This window comes from Pseudopodoces humilis, chromosome 23 (assembly GCF_049639895.1).
Source record: "Pseudopodoces humilis isolate 2021_Gansu_Grassland_sample_001 chromosome 23, ASM4963989v1, whole genome shotgun sequence".
NCBI classification, from domain to species: Eukaryota; Metazoa; Chordata; class Aves; order Passeriformes; family Paridae; genus Pseudopodoces; species Pseudopodoces humilis.
In genome coordinates this window covers 3,914,735-3,934,290 of record NC_142222.1, presented here as the reverse complement: position 1 = coordinate 3,934,290, position 19,556 = coordinate 3,914,735, and the positions used below count along the sequence as shown (strand labels likewise).

Here is a 19,556-nt window from a genome sequence, read left to right as displayed (position 1 = left end):
AACCATTTCCTGTGAACTGACAGGGGTTAAGTGGCTTGTTCCTCCAGCACTCTGGAGAAGTGCTGGAACAATTCATTGGGAACAATCCCTGGCTGTGAACTGTCTCCCACACACCTGGGAAGGGACTGAGGCTCTCCTTGGATCCAGCTCTCCTTGAGCACCTGGCAGCTCCATTATCACTCCAGCCTGATCTGAGGGCTGCTGATCTCATCACTGAGCTTTCCCTCAGGACAAAAGGGAGAGAGCCACTAAAAGTCACATCAGCAGGGAATCAGCTCATCCAGATTTTACCCACATTTCAAACTACAGGTTAAAAACCACCTCAGCCACCTGTAAGGTGTTTCTGGATGACAAGAGCCTGCAGGTACCAATCCTTACCAACGTTTCCATGGCTGTTCTCCCACAGGCAGAGGAATATCCTCGATTTGGTGGCACCAGCACAAACCTCAGAACACTTTGTTCAACTTCCCTCAGAGGAAAAACCACAGCTCTCACCTTGGCATCTGCCAATTTCCCCTCCCCAGTTCCACCTTGGAAAGAACTTATAAAATTGCAGGGCACAAAGGCAGAAGTGCTGCTGCCAGATTGGCTTCATTCCCCATAATGTGTTTCAGCCATGTGGATTTTTTTGTGCTTATTTGAAGGAAAGGGGAAAAAAACACAATACAATTGTATAAAGTGTACAGGGAAGTATCTGGGCAAGAACTGGGGAGATAAACACAGTCTGGACAATACTTTAAAATACTGAAACCAACAAAAACTGGCTTGGAATCAGTTTTATCAAGCTCAATCCTCACCAGTGCTACCACCAGCAACAAAAATGTCAGTTAAACTTTACAGAAAAAGTTAATTCTCCTTGGCTGATATCATATTCATAGATAAGACAGAGGAAACCAAAGAACTGGTGTTGTAAGTAGAAAGATCTTGAAGGACTAAAATTACTGACCTTTTGGACGAGGAAAAAGCCCCCAAAACAACACATGCATTAGTCATAATGAAAATATTGTGCACAGCAGAGCTCTCCAAGAGATCTGGCTCTGTGTCAGAGGCACTGGGGAGTACAAGAACTGTGTGCTCGCCTTCACTCAAGTGACAGCACCAAGTGGAGACTGTGCATGAGACCCAAAAGGGTCCCTGAAGGATCATCTGCTCCATCCCCCTGCCCAAAGGAGGATCAGCTCCACCAGTGCCATTTCTGAACCCATTTCTGTTAAAGGTCTGTGATGGAGGCACCACACCCTCACTGCAGCTCACCAACATCTCCCCATTCCATCAGCTCCATGCACCCCTTTAAAAAAAGAAACCACAACTGTTCCAGTCACTTTAGAAAGTGTTTATTCAAAAGCTTCATAGCACCATCTTGTTTTTTAAAACAACCAAATAAAATGCAGCAATTAAAACATTGGTTTTTGTTGAGCATGACACTAACTCCACCTGTGAACATATTTATGGTTGTTCTTGCTAAAATAACTGAAAAATAGCGCTCCTGTGCACACAGACATAGCACTGGCCCTTGGGGGAGTTACCCAGTCCCAGCTCAATAATGGAAGAATAAAACCAAGTGGAACTGGATACCTCAAGGAAACCGTTCCCCTTCCCAAATTCTGCTGGAAAATTTTCTGAAGGTCAGTTTTAGCAGTTTCAATTCATACATTCCCTCCAGAAATTCAGCAAAACTAAAAATGTAAATAAATAAAATATTTTGGGGGAGTTCTTTTATAGGACAAGTCAGACCATAATTGGTTAATTATCTCAATATGTTTGCTCTAACAATCAGCTAACTATTAATTCTAAAGGGCCTTTAATGCCTAATTTTTTTAGGGAGAACATCAGTCAAGATCATTTTACTACATTACCACGCTGAATCGCATTAAAAATTTAAGGGAAAATCAAACTGCCATTGACAGTACTTATCATCTGCTTTCATTGTGAATTTTTTTTTCCTTTTCCCTTTTGAGTTTTGGAGCAGCTTGTCTGAGAGGCTGGATCAGTGAAGCGCTATTTCCCAAGGATCCTTAATTTACATTTCAGGAATAGGGACCAGGCCGAGGGCTCGGGCTCGGTCTCGTTATTGTTTGGCTATGGCTTCCGACCACTGGAATTCTCTATTGCAGCTATTTCTGATGGCCATGAGGAGGCAAATACTCCATGCTTCACTTGGCCAAAGCCCCCATGGGGTCCCAGGCTGGCAGAACAATGGGCTCCTGCTGCATCACAGCCAGGATCTCCTCGGGCACATGCTTCTTGTCCACCACCACCTCGTACACGTACTCGGAGAACCAGTCATCGGTCATGATCAGGTAACCTGGGGGGAAAACAGCATCACAGCACACAGCCACTGCAGGAAAGCAGCCACAGACAAACCTCACCTATGAATGATGCATTAAACAGGGCCTGGTCACACTGGTTATCTCTCAAAACACACCAAAAAATATCTCAAGGAAGTTAACGTACAGGAAGGACTTTGTCTGCACTGAAATGTCAGGCAAGAAGCCCACCAGGAAACACAAGAGCCAGAATATCCATAATTCATGTGTGCTCTGTTAAAATGGGCATTGAGGATACTCAAGGAAATTACAAAGCCTTTAAGGCAGAATGTAAAATTATTTGATTATATTTGAGGCTTTACAATTTTTCAGCTCACGTGTGAGTATCAACCTGTTCTAGGAAAACTTTCTTGGTTTAGTTTTTGCAGTAAGAGGCAGCCGTTGCTTTCTTCAAAGCCATTTAAATCACACTTAGGCTGAAGCAAATCATAATTGTCTCTCTTAATATGAAAATGACAGTGAACACCCTTTGAACTGGGAGAGGGGGTAGTCACTTTAGAGGTTCTAGCAGAGGTGCCACTGGAAACAAGCTATTCCAGGTGAACTGGGAACAAGAGTGGCTGTGAAAAAGGAAGCATTTAGGAGACAGATGAAAAGGCTTTATGTAATAAAGTTCCTCGTGTCCTTATATTGTATCATCACACAATCAAATGAAACAAGAAAATGTCCAAAGAATATGGACAATAAATGCATCTATCTCCACCATCTTGTTTCTAAAGCAAGAGATCAGATAATCCCATAAATTAAAACCCCTATCAACTGTAACCTGAGCTAGCAGCCATTTAGGAAACACTGCCAAAGAGAGCTGCCTTGATTATCCTCTCTTCAGGATATGAGTTCTTGGGACACACAAAAACCTTTCACTCCCAAGAGCCAACAAGTAATTGCACCCTGAGAGGATTAATGAACTCTGCCTCTGACATCCTGTCCCTCGGAGCTGATTGGGATCGCAGCGTCTGAGCGGGGAGGAAGCACCGAGCACGACTCCAGAACATGCAAATAACTCAGGTTTGGGGAGTCCTGGGCAGTGCAGACCCCCCCACACATCCTACAGACACCTGGGGAGCCCCTGAAAGTCCCCAAAGGGCCTTGGAGAACCACATTGTGCTTGTGCTGTAACCCCTGCCCGGGGAGAGCAAACAAACAGTGCCTCTGTCACATTTGGGATGAGAGATGCACAAACACCGGGTGCCTACAGTTAAATCCTTGAAATGCCTTCCTGCAGGAGAGCAACAGCCAATACAAGACATGAAAAGCCCAAAGGGAGTTCACTTCTAGCTGGAGATGCATCCTAAAAAAGCTCCTTTCATGCCAAAACAAGCAGATGGACCCCTCCATAGTGTGATTTAGTATTCCTGTCTTCCTTGCTTTTAAAAAAAGATATCCGATGGGATAAGCTGGGTTCAAAGTTAGGTAATAACATCCTGTGTGTCTCCAGAACAAAGGACTACTCAGAATAATTAGAATTGCCTGTGCGGCTGAAAAAGAGCCAATAAAACAGAAAGGAAATATTTGATTGGGAAGTGACTTTTTTACCTAAGAAAACAAGCAGTGTTTGTCAACAGCTGTGTTAATTCCTTGAGGAAAAACACACAGGGTTCCAGAAACACTTATACAACAGATATAAAGTAATTACTAAATATTTAGGAGAGGCAAAGCTGAGCTGGCTCACAAGGGTTCCCTTTCTCCAGGACAAGCACTACCACAAGATTTCTGCCCACTCTGGAGTGTGAACATACAACTGACTCCATCCCATAATTCCCAAACCAGGAGTCCCAATCTTTCCAGTCTTGCACCATTCCAGCCAGGGTAAACAGGTGGTACCTGGCATCTTGGACTGTACTTGGAACAAAACAAGATGGAGCCCACATGAAAAAAGACTGCTCTTTCCTCACAAAAAAGTAATTTGTTTGCTTGTTGTTTAATGACTCAAGTCCAGTCCCTGGGGTTTTGTTGCAGGCTGGACCCTCGATCACGCTGTCCAAGAAATCCTGGGAGTTGGGGCTTACTCCTATCCCCCACACCCAACTGGGCCCCAGCTGGGTTGTGCCAAGTTTAGCATCATTCTTGGCTGACTCTTCACTGATGTGGACTCTGGTTTCTTGTGCTGAACCTACCCAAGCACGGCTTCCCAATTCCTTAACAGAGCAGATAAGATAAAAATCTTAACTCTTATCACAGTGACACACACTCAGTATCACTGCAAGACAGCTCAAACTCTGAGTCCTTGCCTTCCTGGACACTGAAGAGTGGAAAATCAGGGCAGGAAGGAGAAGAAACCCCATCAAGTTGAGTCACAATCCCTGAAGGGATTTAAATGCTGTGTAGATGTGTCATGGTTCAGTGGGGACTTGGCAGCACTGGGTGATCAGTTAGATTCTTTTGGACCTTAAAAAGGGCTTTTCCAACCTAAATAATTCTGTGACTCTCCCAGTGTTTGGGAAGGAGCTCTGGAGGACATGTCCAATTGCCTTTTGCTCCAGAGCAGCTCATTTGGTCATACCCAAGAAAATTATTCAGGGATTCTGCTCCCTGAAAAAAAAAAGCAGTCTGAAATAGAGTCCTACTTCTATGGGATATTCTGTCACGGCAAGTTTCCTACTTCTGATGGGATATTCTGTCAAGGCACTTTTCCAAGCAACTCCCTATACCAACAAGGCATAGTCAGGGAGCAAGACTTTCCAGAGACCATGGTGTCCCCTGGTACACCACAGATAAGGGACAGTGACTCACCCTGCAAAGTCCACACAGATGCCTTGGGGACAAGATAGGGCAGGGTTTAAGTCATTCTGGACTCCTATTTTATTTCAAAGGAACAACCAGCTCCTCTTTCACAGCTCTACAACTCATTCTTGAGAAGTGAGTGTGGATTTGGGTGCCACAGCTCAGTCCCAGCCAGCAGGCACCACTTGCAGCAGTGTCAGGGTCCAGCTGCTGCCCCGTGCTCTTGATGTTACCTCAGCATTGATTTGGCTTCTTTACTTACTTCCTTCCAACATTCCAAAGAACATTTCACTACTGTCATATTGCTGAGCCTTGAAGGCTGAACTTCAACACAAGTCTGAAGATTTTTATTGTAATACTTTGCTGTGAATGAATGTGGTTAACTCAGAAGAGAAACAACTGCAAGACCAAGAGGCCACAACATAAATTAAGCCACTTTTCCAAGAATATTCTGTTTTCCTACAAGATGTTTGTGTTACTGAAAAGCTTATAAGATCAGATGCTAAAACAGTGTTCTCCAAAAATAGTCTACTCCCAGAAGTAAACCAAGACTAGGAAAGTTCTGTCACACCAAATCTTACAAGGACAACATTTGGGATTAACGTGCAGCAGAAAAATGTGGGCAGCAATGACTGTTATTCCCAGGGACACAGTCTGGTCTGGCACACTCACCACTGAGGCTGTGTCACGGCTGAGCCCACATCCAGCCTGTCTCACTCAGCTGATGACAAAAATCACGGAGCTCTCCTCTGCTCTGCATAGGAAAAGCTGCCTGGCCTTGGCAGGGCAAAGCAGGGATGCTCTCACACCACCAGCCCTACTCACCGAGGGCTGGGGAACTCAGAGCCGTCCCTCAGAGCAGCAGAGAAACACCCTGTGGTCATTCCCAGTTTCCATGAGCAGGGAAGCCACTGGAAGCAATTTCCTAAACCAGCTCCAAGCTGTGATTCAGGGTTGTGTCCACACTGCTGCCACACCAGGCTGGCACAGGGCCCTGGCACAGCCCTCAGAGCCTTCCCAAGAGGGCAGCTGGGACAGCAGCAACAGAACAACTTTATGGAGAACCCCCAGCACAAGCAGAAGCACAGTGAGGACTAGATTTTGTGTGCCTGTCACACCAGGGAGGAGCACAGGAGAGGGGCTGCATGTCATGGCTTTGGCACAGATTCCAAAAGGCAACCAGAATTATGATTTTTAATTTTTTTTTTTCCCCAGACAGCTGTTGGAGTTTGAATAGCTTGCACTGCAGCTGTTCACAGCACAAGCTGGGACCAGCCATGTCCTCATTTCCTCGTTTACAAAATCAGTAAGCAAAGCCTTGCAGTGACTGACAAACAGTACTTTAAAAGAAAACAAAAAGCACTTCAGTTTCACACATGGCTTAGGAAGGTTATTCAATCCCACCAGCCACAGCCAGCCATGAGCACCACGTGCAGTGCACAGATTAAAGCTTGGCTGTTACCAAAAGCTTTAGTACATTTAAAAATGGTGCAGTATTTCTTCTTTTATACTAGGAAGAAAAAAACATTCCTACACAGTGCAGTCCTTGTCAGTGATCCTATTTTACTGATACAGCCAAACTTTTATCCATGATCCCTTTATGAACAGACTGGTTACAGACCCACAGGAGGTCCTGGTGTCTCACAGGACATCCACCACCATGTTTTTGGACTCGTGCTACCAGATTTTCCACACTTGTGTTCTGCAACAAAACAACCAAGGTTCTGACCAGTGTGACAAAGGGAGAGCAAACTCCTGCAGCTGCTGAGGTTTTTGGCAGGGGTAATAGCTGGGAATTTACCTGGGATCAACAGAAAACTGATATCAAGGCTTAAGAGTATCAGCAGCTTCCCCGCAATAAACTGAACAACCTTAACAAAAATTGCTAAGGCAGGAATAAAGTTTGATAAAATAAGACTTTTTGATGAAGTCTATCAGTATCTTCCCATGCCTTCCATACACAAACCAGTCTGGTTATTGGATGGTGCCTTCCACATCCTTATTTCCAAACATTCAGCTTTCTGCTCTCATGACTATAAATTACCTTTATTGCCACGGTCTTCACCCCAGGAGTTTTCCACTCTCCATTTTTCGAATGCATCTTCTTGCCCATCCTGTGCCAAAACAAGCCCATGACATTGAGTGGTGAAGGAGAGGCCACATCTGATCAGGCAACCCTTTCCACATCCAAATCCAGCAGCAGGAAAACACAGAGCTCCAACCCTGAGAGTCTCAATGGTTTCTTGCTAATGGTGGAGAAATGCCATTTTATAAAGTACTCATTTACCTACTTAGATAAAATATGAGGAAATGTGATGAAGAAGAGAGTCCACAATCAATATTTATTTTATCAGGAAGCTGAAATTTAACTAAATTCTAGTTTGGACTTAATTGACTCACAGAATTTAAGCTGCTCTCCCTGTCCCCCATCAGAGCATGAGGAAAATTAAGCACAGGAGGCACAACTTGCCTGAACTGGGAATCAGAGGAAAGGAACAAGGAACTGTCAGAATTCAAAACAGCACTGGTAAGAATAAGTGCAAACCCTTGAGAAATCCAGCTCCAAGTCTGGTGCTGTGTAATTAAAATACCTTAATACAAAAAACTAACCTAAAAAACACCCCATATGTCCATTTTTGATATTGAATGGAATATTGTTGTAATGCTTCTATTCTCTCTTGGAAAGAGAGAACAGTCCAGTCCTTAAGATGGGACACTCGAGAGCTCCCAGACCAAGGATGTCAGCTCTCAGGGAGAAATTGGGAAGAGCACATTCATGTACACTAACCTTTGAACCAAAAGCATATTTAATCCACATCAATTTTTGATGTTGTAAAATTGTAATATGTTTTTTTAAAAAAATCTTCAAAGTGTTTTTATAAAAAAAAAAGTAAGTAAATCCAAAATATTACATTTTACAACTCAGTTTCTCAAAGCCTCTTCAGATTATGGTTTTCAAGAAGTACCAACAACAAAGTTTTCCTTGTTTGTTCATTAGATATTCAGAGTAGTGTTCATGCAATCTGATACACAATGGAAGCATTAAGAGCTCAGAATGCAGAAAACAGGAAAAAATCATATTGAGTTGTAAAAAGTAACTTTGAACATTCTTATGAGTCAGCAATTCCACCTCAAGTCTCAAAACACCACAGCTCTGGCAAACTTGTTGTGCTGTGCAAGCTGTTATTTCTCAGGCCAAGGTCAAGCTGGACAGGAAGAAATCACTTCAAAGAAACTTTAATAATGACAACTTCTGGAAATAAATGGAAACATCAACTTCACAGATAACCCCAAGTTGTAAGTTTTTGCATGTTTCTCTTTACTTCATTATGTACTTTGTTGTGGTGCCAGGAGCAGATCTAGCTGTGGATTCCTCTCAGCCTGCTGCTTGCCACAGAGCTATGCTGGACACCACTTCCCTTCCCTAATTAGAGGTTAGAGAGATCACATGCCAGGGAGCTGCAGGAGGTTAACCCTGCTGCAAAGTGCCTCCTACCAGCATTTTAACAGGAGCTTCAGGCTCTAAACTAGACTGGACTAACCATGGCTGTCCAATCAAGGTTTGTGGGTAAAAGGAAAGAAGTCCTTTGACATGTCTAAAATTCTTCCATCCTTGTTAAATATTTATAGTTCTGAACACTCAGACACAAACAACACAAAGGGAATAAACAAGCAGGCTTTGTGCACCAGGGGATTGTGGCACACTGAGTGAGCCCAGGACACAAAGAAGCTGCCAGGATATTCCAACACATCCCTGCCAGCACCAGAACTCTGGGAAGGAGACTCTACCTTCTCAGTGACAGCTGTCAGGACCATGGCATGGGTCATCAGGGATTCTCCAAAGATCAGTCGTTCTGCTTTGTTCATGTTCTTGATGGAGACACCAAACACCAGCTCATGATTAAATCTAGCAGAAAGACAAATAAGGCACATGAGAAAGGATGCAGGGGGAGTTCTATGTCAGGGAATCGGGAAACTGCCCTGGGCCAAGAGCCACTGTGCAGGCATACGAGTTCAACCAAGTTTTATGTCAGAATTAATGCAAAACCTGATCCCTTTAGGAGTTTCTCTCACCATATATTATACATTTAAATAAGTAAGAATATTTAACAACTACTCTCAGTGCAACTTTAAAGGATTCAGATTAAACTAACAAGCAAAAAAAAAATTCTGCTGCTGCTGCTGAATTACTTAAATATACTCTTTTGAGGAATATAATCCAAAGTATGCACAAATCAGTTTGTTGAGCAGCTAAAGCACTGTTCATGTCCTCACTGAGTATCCCAAACGACATTCTGGTTTGATTCTCTACTCACATATTCAGGTCATTGATTCCCAGCTTGCCATAGAAGTGCTTTGCCACATCACAGCCAAACCACACAGCCTACAAAGAGAGGGAAGGGTCATGTCTGGGCCAAATCCCAGGAGTTTTACATGGCATGGGCTGCACTGTGCCATCCACAAAGAGAAACCAAACCCACCTCGCCATCCTTAATAGATGCTGCAGCCAATTTCTTCAGGACATCCACAGGCTGGTTGTTGTAGAGAGTTTTCCTCCCTCCAGCCATGTTGCCCAGGTACTCCACTGTGTAGAGCCTGTTGTAGGGATTCTGGGGTCGAGGATCATTCACTAGACAAATCTGCCAAAAACCAAGATATCATAAAATAAGGTGCAATATAACTGAAATCTTTGAAGATTGAATCTAGAAAGATTTCAGGGAATGGTTTTTGTCCCAGCCGGATGTCTGCCCCATTAGCAAACAAGCCACTTGGCTGAAATAGGAGGTTTTTTAAGGTTGTGTTTGTTGGGGTTTTTTGTTTTGTTTCACAAGTTCACCTCGTAACCATGGCAGAGCAGCTCTGCGTGTTATTCCTTCTCTAATGTCTGCCTCATGACATATTACAACTGATTAGATCATTGCATATTTTATCATTACAAAACTATCATGCAACAGGAGATCCCAGATAATTGAAGGGTAGAGCACAAACAGCACAGCAGGGAGAATAAACCCACTGACTTGGGCAAGCAGTGCCCATCCCAGGTCCTGCAGCAACAGGGGGACAGGCATTGTCAACAGTGGAAAATAAATAGCTTAGCAGCAAAAAAAAAAGGCCCTTTGAAAGTTTTCAGCATCCCCAACCTTGTCCTCCATGTTGAAGTAAGGCTTCACATGCTCATTGTAGAACTGCACCGGGGTCATGGGTCCGTATTTGTGGTAGTTCTTCTCCTTATCCCGGAACTCCCAGCAGAAAGTCTCCGGAGGGCTGCCCAGGCAAGTGCTCACTATTCTGAATACCTGCCCAGAGAAGCAAAGAGCTGTGAGCATGCTGGAACATGCAGCTGTGCCTCTCCTACCACAGCAATGCCACTGGAGCATGGATTTCTCCATGTGAGAAACAGCTGGAGAAATGGGATCTTAACGGTCACCTTTGAACACATGAATAAACACATCAATTATCTGCATTCAGGTCCTGAAATCTTGGTGTTTCAGCAGTTCAAAGCCATCTGAAAGGCCTCAGGAAAATCAACACAGTTTCCTTCTCCACTCTCACACTCCATGTTCTCAGGTTTTTGCACCAGCAAAACAGAAAATTACAAATTCCAGGTTATCCTAGGAATGCAGCAGCCCAAAGCAAAAAACAGGAGACTTCCCAGCCTCATCACAGCATTTCATAAGTAATTCTGAAACTCCTCCAACACTGCCAGAGAAGCCTTATCAAACTAATTCTGAAAAGGCTTCATCATTCAGCATCACCTATTCCACCAGGTTTGCCCCATGCAGAGATAAACCAGACCTTTTAACGTGGGCATTGTCCCAGTGTTTCCCCTGTACTAATTCATATTTTACTGTAACGTTCATTTCAACTTCAAAGATGGGCCTTTGCTTCTTTTCAAAACCCCAGAATAATCTCCTCATCTCTTTTAATACATTTAACAACATCTCTGTTTAGGGCTGAGCTGGCAGGTAATGCAATTTAATTCCAGCTCCCTGCCTGCTGTCTATGACGTCCTTTGCAGCTGGCAGCTATCTTTGGACTTTTAGCACAAAAAGTTGACCAGATTTCAACTCATCAGCCTCCCTGTAAATCAGAATCTAAAACTGCACTTCAAAAACCACTACTGTACTTTCTCACAGGCCAAGAAACTTTATTAACAGGATTATAAGAATAAGAAACTAGAATAAAACATCCAGAAACTTTTTTTCTCCTTACCTAAACTTTTCTTTTCTTGACTGACAACATAGAGACAAAACTTGAGATGTTAAAACCGTAACAAACTATACAACAGTTATTTATTAGTTTTTGTAGGGAGAGGAAGGAGGTATTTTTTGTCATGTCATGGAGATTTCTTTACAAGAAACAGTTCTCTCGTGGCTTTTTATTTCTACAAATAGCAGCTGCCTGGGCAAAAATTCTGTTATTGTGACATTTCTTTTTATTTTCACAGCTTCCTTAGAGGTGTGCTCACAGGCTATGAACTCAAGGGGTATTATTTTAAGAAGGAGTTATTTAAAGGTAAAGGCCTGTGTGGGGCTGGGGGGATGTTGGCAAGTGTCAGCAGCCGTGGCCTGGCCCAGCCTGGGGCCAGGGCCCCCTTGGGGAGGGGCTTTGGCTGCTCTGCCAGAACAGGACCCGGAGGATTTCCTGGGAGGGGCCCAGGAAACAGCAGAGGCTGCAGCAGAGCCTGGCCGGAGCAGGGCCCCACAGTCTCCATCCCATCCCCGGGAGCCACTGGGGTTTGGCACAACCACCCCCCCAGCCAAGGCTGCACGGCAGCAGGGCTGGCTCCACCAGAGCTCTGCTACCTTTCAAGGCCAGAAAGAAAGGGAAACAAGTTCTTAGGCTTGGGTTTTTAAAAGGTGGTATTCACCGAGGTGGACCTAATTTTCAATGGTGTAAAGTGCTGTCAGTTCTCAGAACTGGACAGCCATTGGGCTGTTTCAGACACAGAGGAAGCTCCCAGCAGCTTCTCCCAGAGAAATCACTTCTGGGGGTGTTTCTCACTTCTTTTCCTAAATGCCAAACCACCACAAGAACAAATATAAACCCCGAACTACTATAAATATTTAATTTTGCACAGACTGCACAAAAGGTACAGTTTGCTGTGGCTACACTCCCATTACCTCAGATAACCACAAGCGCTGAGAGATGAGGCCATGAACACAAAATAAGAAAAATGCCTAAAAGGAGAGCAGCAACCAAATGGGCTCCAGCCAGAGGAAAGAAAATGATGGAGACAGAAGTCTCCAGTGAACAGAGGCACTGGAGCCTGCAGTGGCCTGCCTCAATTGTTTTGCCACCACACCCAACACAGGCCCTCTCTTCATATCTCACAAGCTTCCTCTACAAATAAATAAAATAAGCATATTTAAACTAAAAGGTGACTTACATCACCCTAGTGACCACTAGAAGCAAGATAAGGCAATGATAGAGTGGCTTGTGCTAAACCCCAAAATGAGTGAGGAGGGGAAAAGGAAGACACTCCTGATAAGGAAGTCTACAAAGGAAAACAGTAAAGGAAGAAAAACTCTATCACATGAACTGCACCGATTTCAGCTTCTGACCTGCTGTGCACTGGTTTGATAATAATGTTTATAAAGCTCTGGAGTGAATATTTTAATCCTGTGTTCCACAACAATTCCCCCATTTCAGCTTGAGCACTGATCCCAGCAGGAGCAAACCAAGATTTGCTTCACAAATAGAACCTCCCAGAACAAAACCCAGCTCTGCTTTGCCACAAAAATAGAGGCAATACCACTTATATACATCTAAACACATGCAAACCACCTTTACTACTGCAGGAGAAAATGCTGTGTTAGTCTCAGAGAATTAATGCAAACTTATACAGAACTGTCAGTTCCAGGATCTCATCAGAGGGCAAGAGACTCTAAATAAATGAACATTTAGCAGTGAACTCTATCCCTGCCCTAAGAATGACCCCCTCTAGCTTTTGATGTCTGCAGCAGAATCCTCCAAGGGCTTTTGGACACACAGTGCATGTAAGTTGAATTAATTCACCTTTGAACTAAGTGTAAATTGGCAACATTCAGGGGTAGGCTCAAAGCACAACATTCTTAAGGCATGAATTTCACAACAGTTTTGATGAAACCCAAGGAACACCAATCAGTTTTCTTCTTTTAACCTAATCTTAAAATTAGATAAAAAGAAGCTTTTTAAAGAATTTACATTAAGTGCAAAGATGAATTTCCAAAACACAAAAAAAAAACATCTATCAATATGGAACTAAAACTTTACAGAAATAGCCCAAGGTAGGTTCTGCCTAAAAGTGATGTTCAGTGGATTGCAGAAAAAGCTAACAAACAACACCAAAACATTTGATTTTTTGACTCCTCTACAGATATACATTTAACCACGGGGTCGCTTGGCATCGTATGTTTGAGAAATAAATACATACTTTTTCTTGTCACACTAAAACAGCCTCAATTTTAAGTTATTTTTGGCATTTTAAGAATCGAATATGAGCAGCACAGAATGAGAAGAATGATGTTTGTGTGAGCAGGAGGAGGCTCAGGCACTGCAGACACACTGACAGGGATGGAGTCAATTCACAGCCAAAGCCATGCTGCAATTCATTCCTCTGCTGCCCCCCAGGACCAGCCCTCAGCTGGACTCAGCCTTGTGCAGACACCTCCCTCTTGTGATTCATTTCTGCTCTCTTGTGGGGAATCCTTGAACAACACTTATGCTTCAAGATTTGCATTCAAAGCCACCAGAATGCAAATTTCAACCTTTCCTGCTATTTCTGAGAGGCTGACAGGCTACTGTTTTGATCTCTCAGGAGACAAAATGCTGCTTTTCCCACAGCAAGGGGCAGATGTCTGTAAAACATTGTCATACTGAAACCTATGGATTCAAAATATTTATCTGGAAGGATGAGAAAAACTCAGAATGAAGGAAGCAACAAATGACTGCAAAACAAATTCACTTGAACAATTTGTTAAACAACAAGAGACACTTGTTTTGGCTGATCCAACAGCTACACAACAAAAGTAAGCAATCTCATCCATTCCAGCCCTCTGTTCCAAGATTCACATCACACTAGTTTATTTACCTCTTCTATCATCATGTCCATGGCAGCACAAAGTTCTCCTTTGCTTCCTCCAGTTTCCACCATGTTTCTTAGCCTCAAGCAGTATTCTCTCATCTGTTTAAAGAGAAAGTCAATTTGTTGTAAAAGGTATGAAAGGTGTCACCTGATCTTTTTCAGGACTTCCTATATGCTTGTTTCAAGCACCTATTTTACTCTACATGACATGTTTTCAGAAGCTTTGTTAGAGATTGATTCATTGAAAAAATAACAAGATAATTGAATGCTTTTAAAGTAAAATATCATCAAAAAATTAACAAATAGTCACAATTCACTTATTTCCAACCACTGATGTGAGGCTTGCAGCCATTAAGCTCTTAAAGCTTGATTTCTCTCAGTCCCATAAGTGATGACACAACATCCACACTCACCAGCAACTCTGTGACTCACAGAACACACTTTCTTCATACTGTCACATTTATTTTACAATTCTAATGCATAATTGATCTCTTGGCTGATGAAAAGAAAGGGGCATTTCCCCACTGCATGCACAGCTGCAGTCAGAGCAGCACAAGCTTCCCATTAGTGTCACCATCCATAAGGCCAGGAACAGTGATGGGGTTCCCTCAGGACCAGCTGCTTTGCCATGCTCAGGATTAGAACAACATTATCAACATTTAAAATGTCCAAGCTCATTCCACCACGTATTTTGCATTTTTTTATGTGGATTTCAGCAGGCAGTTTTCCCTGAGCACGCAGTATTTGAACTGGAAAAAATGTAGCAAACTAGAAAAAATGTTTTAATTGCCTTTTTCATCTAGCTACCTACACCAGCATTTTCCCAAGCTAATTCATTTCTGCAGTTCAGGGAGTGAGTTAACACCTTCCTTCAGACAAAGCTGTGCACTTCTATACTGGAACCTGATTTTAATATGCAGTGTTTTTAAAATATTTTTTTTCCTCCATCTTTTTCACCACATTTGGCAATCATCTCTAGAAACCTTGGCACACAGAAAGATGAGATACTGAAAGGGTGGGAAAGAGACACCTAGACACCATGTGCTGGTTTTGCAGAATGATATTTAAGCAACCACATGTCAAGAAAATCTTGGGAAATCTGAGGATTAATAATAACTACAACTAAAACCACAAAAGGTATTTTCAAGCTACTGAAGCCTGACAACAGACATCTTCCATGATCTCACCTTCCTGCTCTATGTTTCAAGATTAACATCAGACTTTGCTGAGACTTTAGGCTGCTTGTAAATAAATTTAAGCTGCTGAGATGCACTTAACCATTTGGTCAATAAGGATAAGGTGGTTAGGAACATTTGGAGCAGGATCATTCCCAGACCCTCCCCTAAGTTTTATCATCTAAATCAATTTTACCTTATGATTCAATATCTCATTCATCCTCCTGGTAGCCTCTGTGGTGTGAGACTCTGGGAAGTATTTCTTGGGGACAACACCATACTTCTCTAAAAGAAATAAAACTACACGTTAACAATTGACTTTTTCATACAATAAATGCTCCTAGTGCTCATACCCGTATGAAAGATACAGAGAGTTTGGGTTTGTGCAGAGATTATAAGGGAAAGGCTCTTATTTAAAGGTTACAAGTACCCAAAGTTTACTTTTTGATTTGTGTATGAATCTTGACCTCTGACCTGCATTCCACAGGGATCCCAGAACATGGAATCCCTGAACTACTCAGTATTATTTAACTTAGAAGTTCCAAATTAATTAGTGCTTTAGGAAGTCCTGTTCACCAGGAAAAAAAACCCTTGATTACTTCAAAATTAATCTCCTGAAATACCTTCTAAAGAATTGGGCCTCCTATGAATCACTCCATGTAAATTATCCAAGGTTAAAACTAACTTTCCTGTCTCCTTTCCTCCTCACCATTTATTACCCAGCAGCAGCTCAGTGGCTTCCTACATTACACTACCACTCACAGATCTCACTATGCAAGGCTCTGGATGTAACAGTAGCAGCCAAAATCTCTGCCCTGATTAAGAATTTATAGCAATGGGATGAGGAAAAAGGAACCTCCAGGCTTCAAAGAAACAAATTCCTTTTGTGATTCTAAATTAGTATTATTGGCTTGTTGATTTACAAAGCTGTCACATTGTTTCACAAAACAAATGAGAGCAAGTGCTGGTGTAATTAAGTATCTCCAGCAGCCTAGGATCCTGTTCCTGCTAGAGCTTTGTAAGACCAGCACTGCCACATTCCACATCAATTCCCTCTCACTGATCTTTATATCAACTTGCAATTCCAAGTAGTTTTGCTCCTGCTTTGCACATCTGGGTCCAGCAGTGGCTTTTTCCTTATCATGTACCCTAAAGATTGTGTACACAGCTATAAGTAAATGAGGTTGAGTTGATGACTGGAAGAGGGGTTTAAACCTTTTTATTAAATGGAAAGTCAGGGCTGTCTAATTATCTGTTGATATTCTGAGCTTTTATCATCAACAGGACTATGCAAAAGTGATGCCAGACAAGATTTAAGCCAAATATTTATAATCTGGCCCCAAAAAATTTTAAAAAAATTACAGTGGTTAATGGCATCATATGCCTTAGCCAATTCCCAGGTCTCAAGCTCAATTTCTTATTCTATTCCATTCCCCATTTCTCAAACCAGGCTGCAGCTTCAGGAAGGGCTCCTTATCACCAATTCTCTCACCAATAATGTTAACCAGCATATCCCACTGTCCACCATCATTTGTGGGGTTGGAGAGCAGGAATTGCACCAGTCTTCCTTCCACTGGCTCCTTTTTCTGAGCCGTTTCCACAAAGGCATTTAAAAAGTAGTAGCAACGCTCAACCTAAAACACACAGATAAAAAAAAACACCTCTTAAGTCTGACATATTATGCATTAATTAATTGCTGAGTATTCAGTTCTTTGCAAGTACAGAATAGATGAAGCAACTTTCTGCTCATCCAATGAAGTCCTCATTTTTCCCTCAGGCGTTCCAGGGGCTACCCTATAAAATTCTTTGTTAGGCCAAATATTTAGGAGTGACTTCACACAGAGCTCAAAGGTAGGGGAACAGGCAATGGGAAGCAGAAGTTATGCAATGAAGCCTGGCCCAAAATAGTACTAGATTTGCTTGATTTCCCTTAGAGGGAGAAGCAGGCACACAGCTCACCCATCAGGTCACAAGCACAAACTGAAACCTCAGAGCTACTACAGTCATGTTTCCCCTGAACCACCAACAAGTAACTTCTGAAATATACAGAACTCTCAAAAAAAAAAAAAAGAATTATAGGATTCCAAAATGTCAACATCTTGACAACTTTCTTCTCAAGCTGAAAGTCCCACTTTGCTCAACCACCTGCACTTAAAACACATTTTTAAAGAACTTTTGAAGTTTCTTTTTGTACATGCTAAAAAACAATGCAGCCTAAAAGAAGTTCTGTCACAACCTGATTGCATAAGCAATCCTACAACAACCTACACGACTGTACCTTATCCCAGAAAAAGAGATAGGACTGGCTGAACTCAAACTCTTCAATGTTGTATTTCTTCATGAAAGGAAGACGCATTGCATTGAGGCAGGAAAATATCCAGCATCTCCCTGAGAGATCAAAGGAACAGGAATTAAACTGGAACGCCTGTGCTCAGGAGCTGCACAACAATTTCTTTTACCATGAGATTCATGACACAGTTCTGCCTCGAGCCTTTGGCTGGGCTTCTACAATACCAAAAAGCTCTGAAGGTGTTCTGAAATCTTTTATTGCAAGCACATCTCTCAATTACACCATGCCGAAGGGAAAAGAGGCAAACGACACAAGTCTAACCTATGTTATTCACTAAGGAGGATGCTGCAAGAATTAGACTTTGCTCCGAAGGCCGGACAAAGGGCTGTGGAGCAGCGGCTGCTCCCAGAGGCACCATCAGTGTTACGAGTCAGCCCCCAAACACCGCCCCCGACCCCGACCGCCCTTACCGGAGTTCTTCTGGTTGGTGACGGGCTTGCCCTCGGCGGGCACGGCGTGCTGGAACACCTGCACCGTGTCCTGCACCACCTGCCGCTGCAGGCACACCTCCAGCGGGTCGTTGCATGTCGCCACGTTCTGGGCCAGCAGGAACTGCGGCTCGGCCCGCAGCCGCCGAGTGAAGGCGACGACCTTCTCCGGGCTCAGCCCTGCGGGACACCGGGGCACGCTCACCGCCGGCCCCGCACCCTCGGCACCCCGGTAACGCGTACAGCCCCTCCCGTCCAGCGCTGAGGTAGCGGGGAGGCTCCCGTCCCTTGCTACACGTTATCCCTGCCCATAGCCCCGCTAAGGTCCCGGTAACGCCCCGCTGCCCCCTCTAACTCCCCCCAGCCCGACCTATTGCTAAGGTAACCATGAGTCTCCCACCCCCCAGATTACACACCCCCGGCAAGGGTCGGTAACCCCCTCCCAACCCCAGTAATTTCCCTCCCCTGACCCACTGCTAAGGTACCGATGAGCCCCCGCCATCCTCGCCGTGGACAAGATTCCCCCCCTCCATCTCCTTCCCCGGTAACCGCCCCCCATGGCTGAGGCACCGCTGTACCCCCTCCGCCCGTACCCGCCCCTCACGGACGGGCCCCTCCTCACCGCGGGCATTCATGGCGGCACCGGCAGCACGATCCCGGCGCGGGCCCGAGGCGGAAGCGGCTCTTATAGCGCCGGCACCGGAAGCCGGAAGAGGGGCCCGGGGCCGCGGCCGGGGGCGTTGGGGGGAGAGCGGCGACGGGAGGGCGGACGGTGAGTGGCGAGGGACACGTTTAGTGCGGGGGAGCCGGTGGGGCGGCCCCTCGCAGGGACCCTTCACACCGGCCCCTCACACAGACCCCTCACAGGGACCCCTTACCCGCACAACCCCGGCTCCAGAACATTCCACACAGCCTGGAGTCCGCGGCCTCCCCGCCCCGAGGAGCCTCAGTGCCGGGGGCTGTGTGTGGCACCCCTGGGTGAGTGACACCCATCCGGAGCACCCCCATCCCGCTGTCCCCAGCTCTATCCGCACTGTGTCACCCCCTGTGCTGTGGCAGACTAACAGGAGGGTTTGGGACAGCTCTCCAGAGCTGGTGGTGTTAGGGCCGGGTGCCCAGGAACATGAGGTGGCACCACTGTGGCACCTTGAGGAACCTCCCTGAGCACTGGCGAGTCAAGGACACAGTCTGGATCACATTCCAGATCAGGCTCCAGAATCTTCCTCTTGAGGAACTGCCCTGCTCCTCTGAAAAGAGCGCTGGCACATCACTGTCTTAAATTGATTTACAGCTCACAGTGTATTGACAGTAATGGAGTATTCCAAGGCATGATGAGGCCCCAACAGCTTGCCAGGACCTTGAGAAAAGTGCTTGAGTGGCACATCTGCTGGGGGAAGGGATGGCTGGAAATGTTTTCCACCCATCTGATGCTGGAGCAATCACAATGGAACTTCACTGTGTGTCATCGAGCACCTGGGGCTGCCC

The 19,556-nt window shown here is 44.4% G+C and overlaps 1 protein-coding gene across 1 annotated transcript; it reads right to left on the bottom strand.

Annotated features, from left to right (window-relative positions):
* Positions 1-1,318: 1,318 nt before the first annotated feature.
* On the bottom strand, positions 1,319-18,799 carry BLMH (bleomycin hydrolase). Its single transcript, XM_005525758.2, has 12 exons — positions 18,694-18,799; positions 18,054-18,251; positions 17,572-17,681; positions 16,786-16,927; positions 15,490-15,578; positions 14,125-14,217; positions 10,193-10,348; positions 9,533-9,691; positions 9,368-9,435; positions 8,841-8,958; positions 7,096-7,165; positions 1,319-2,305 (listed from the first exon to the last, which is right to left on the bottom strand). Exons 1-12 carry the CDS (start codon positions 18,704-18,706, stop codon positions 2,154-2,156), a joined length of 1,368 nt encoding a protein of 455 aa, XP_005525815.1. The 5' UTR covers positions 18,707-18,799; the 3' UTR covers positions 1,319-2,153.
* Positions 18,800-19,556: the final 757 nt, after the last annotated feature.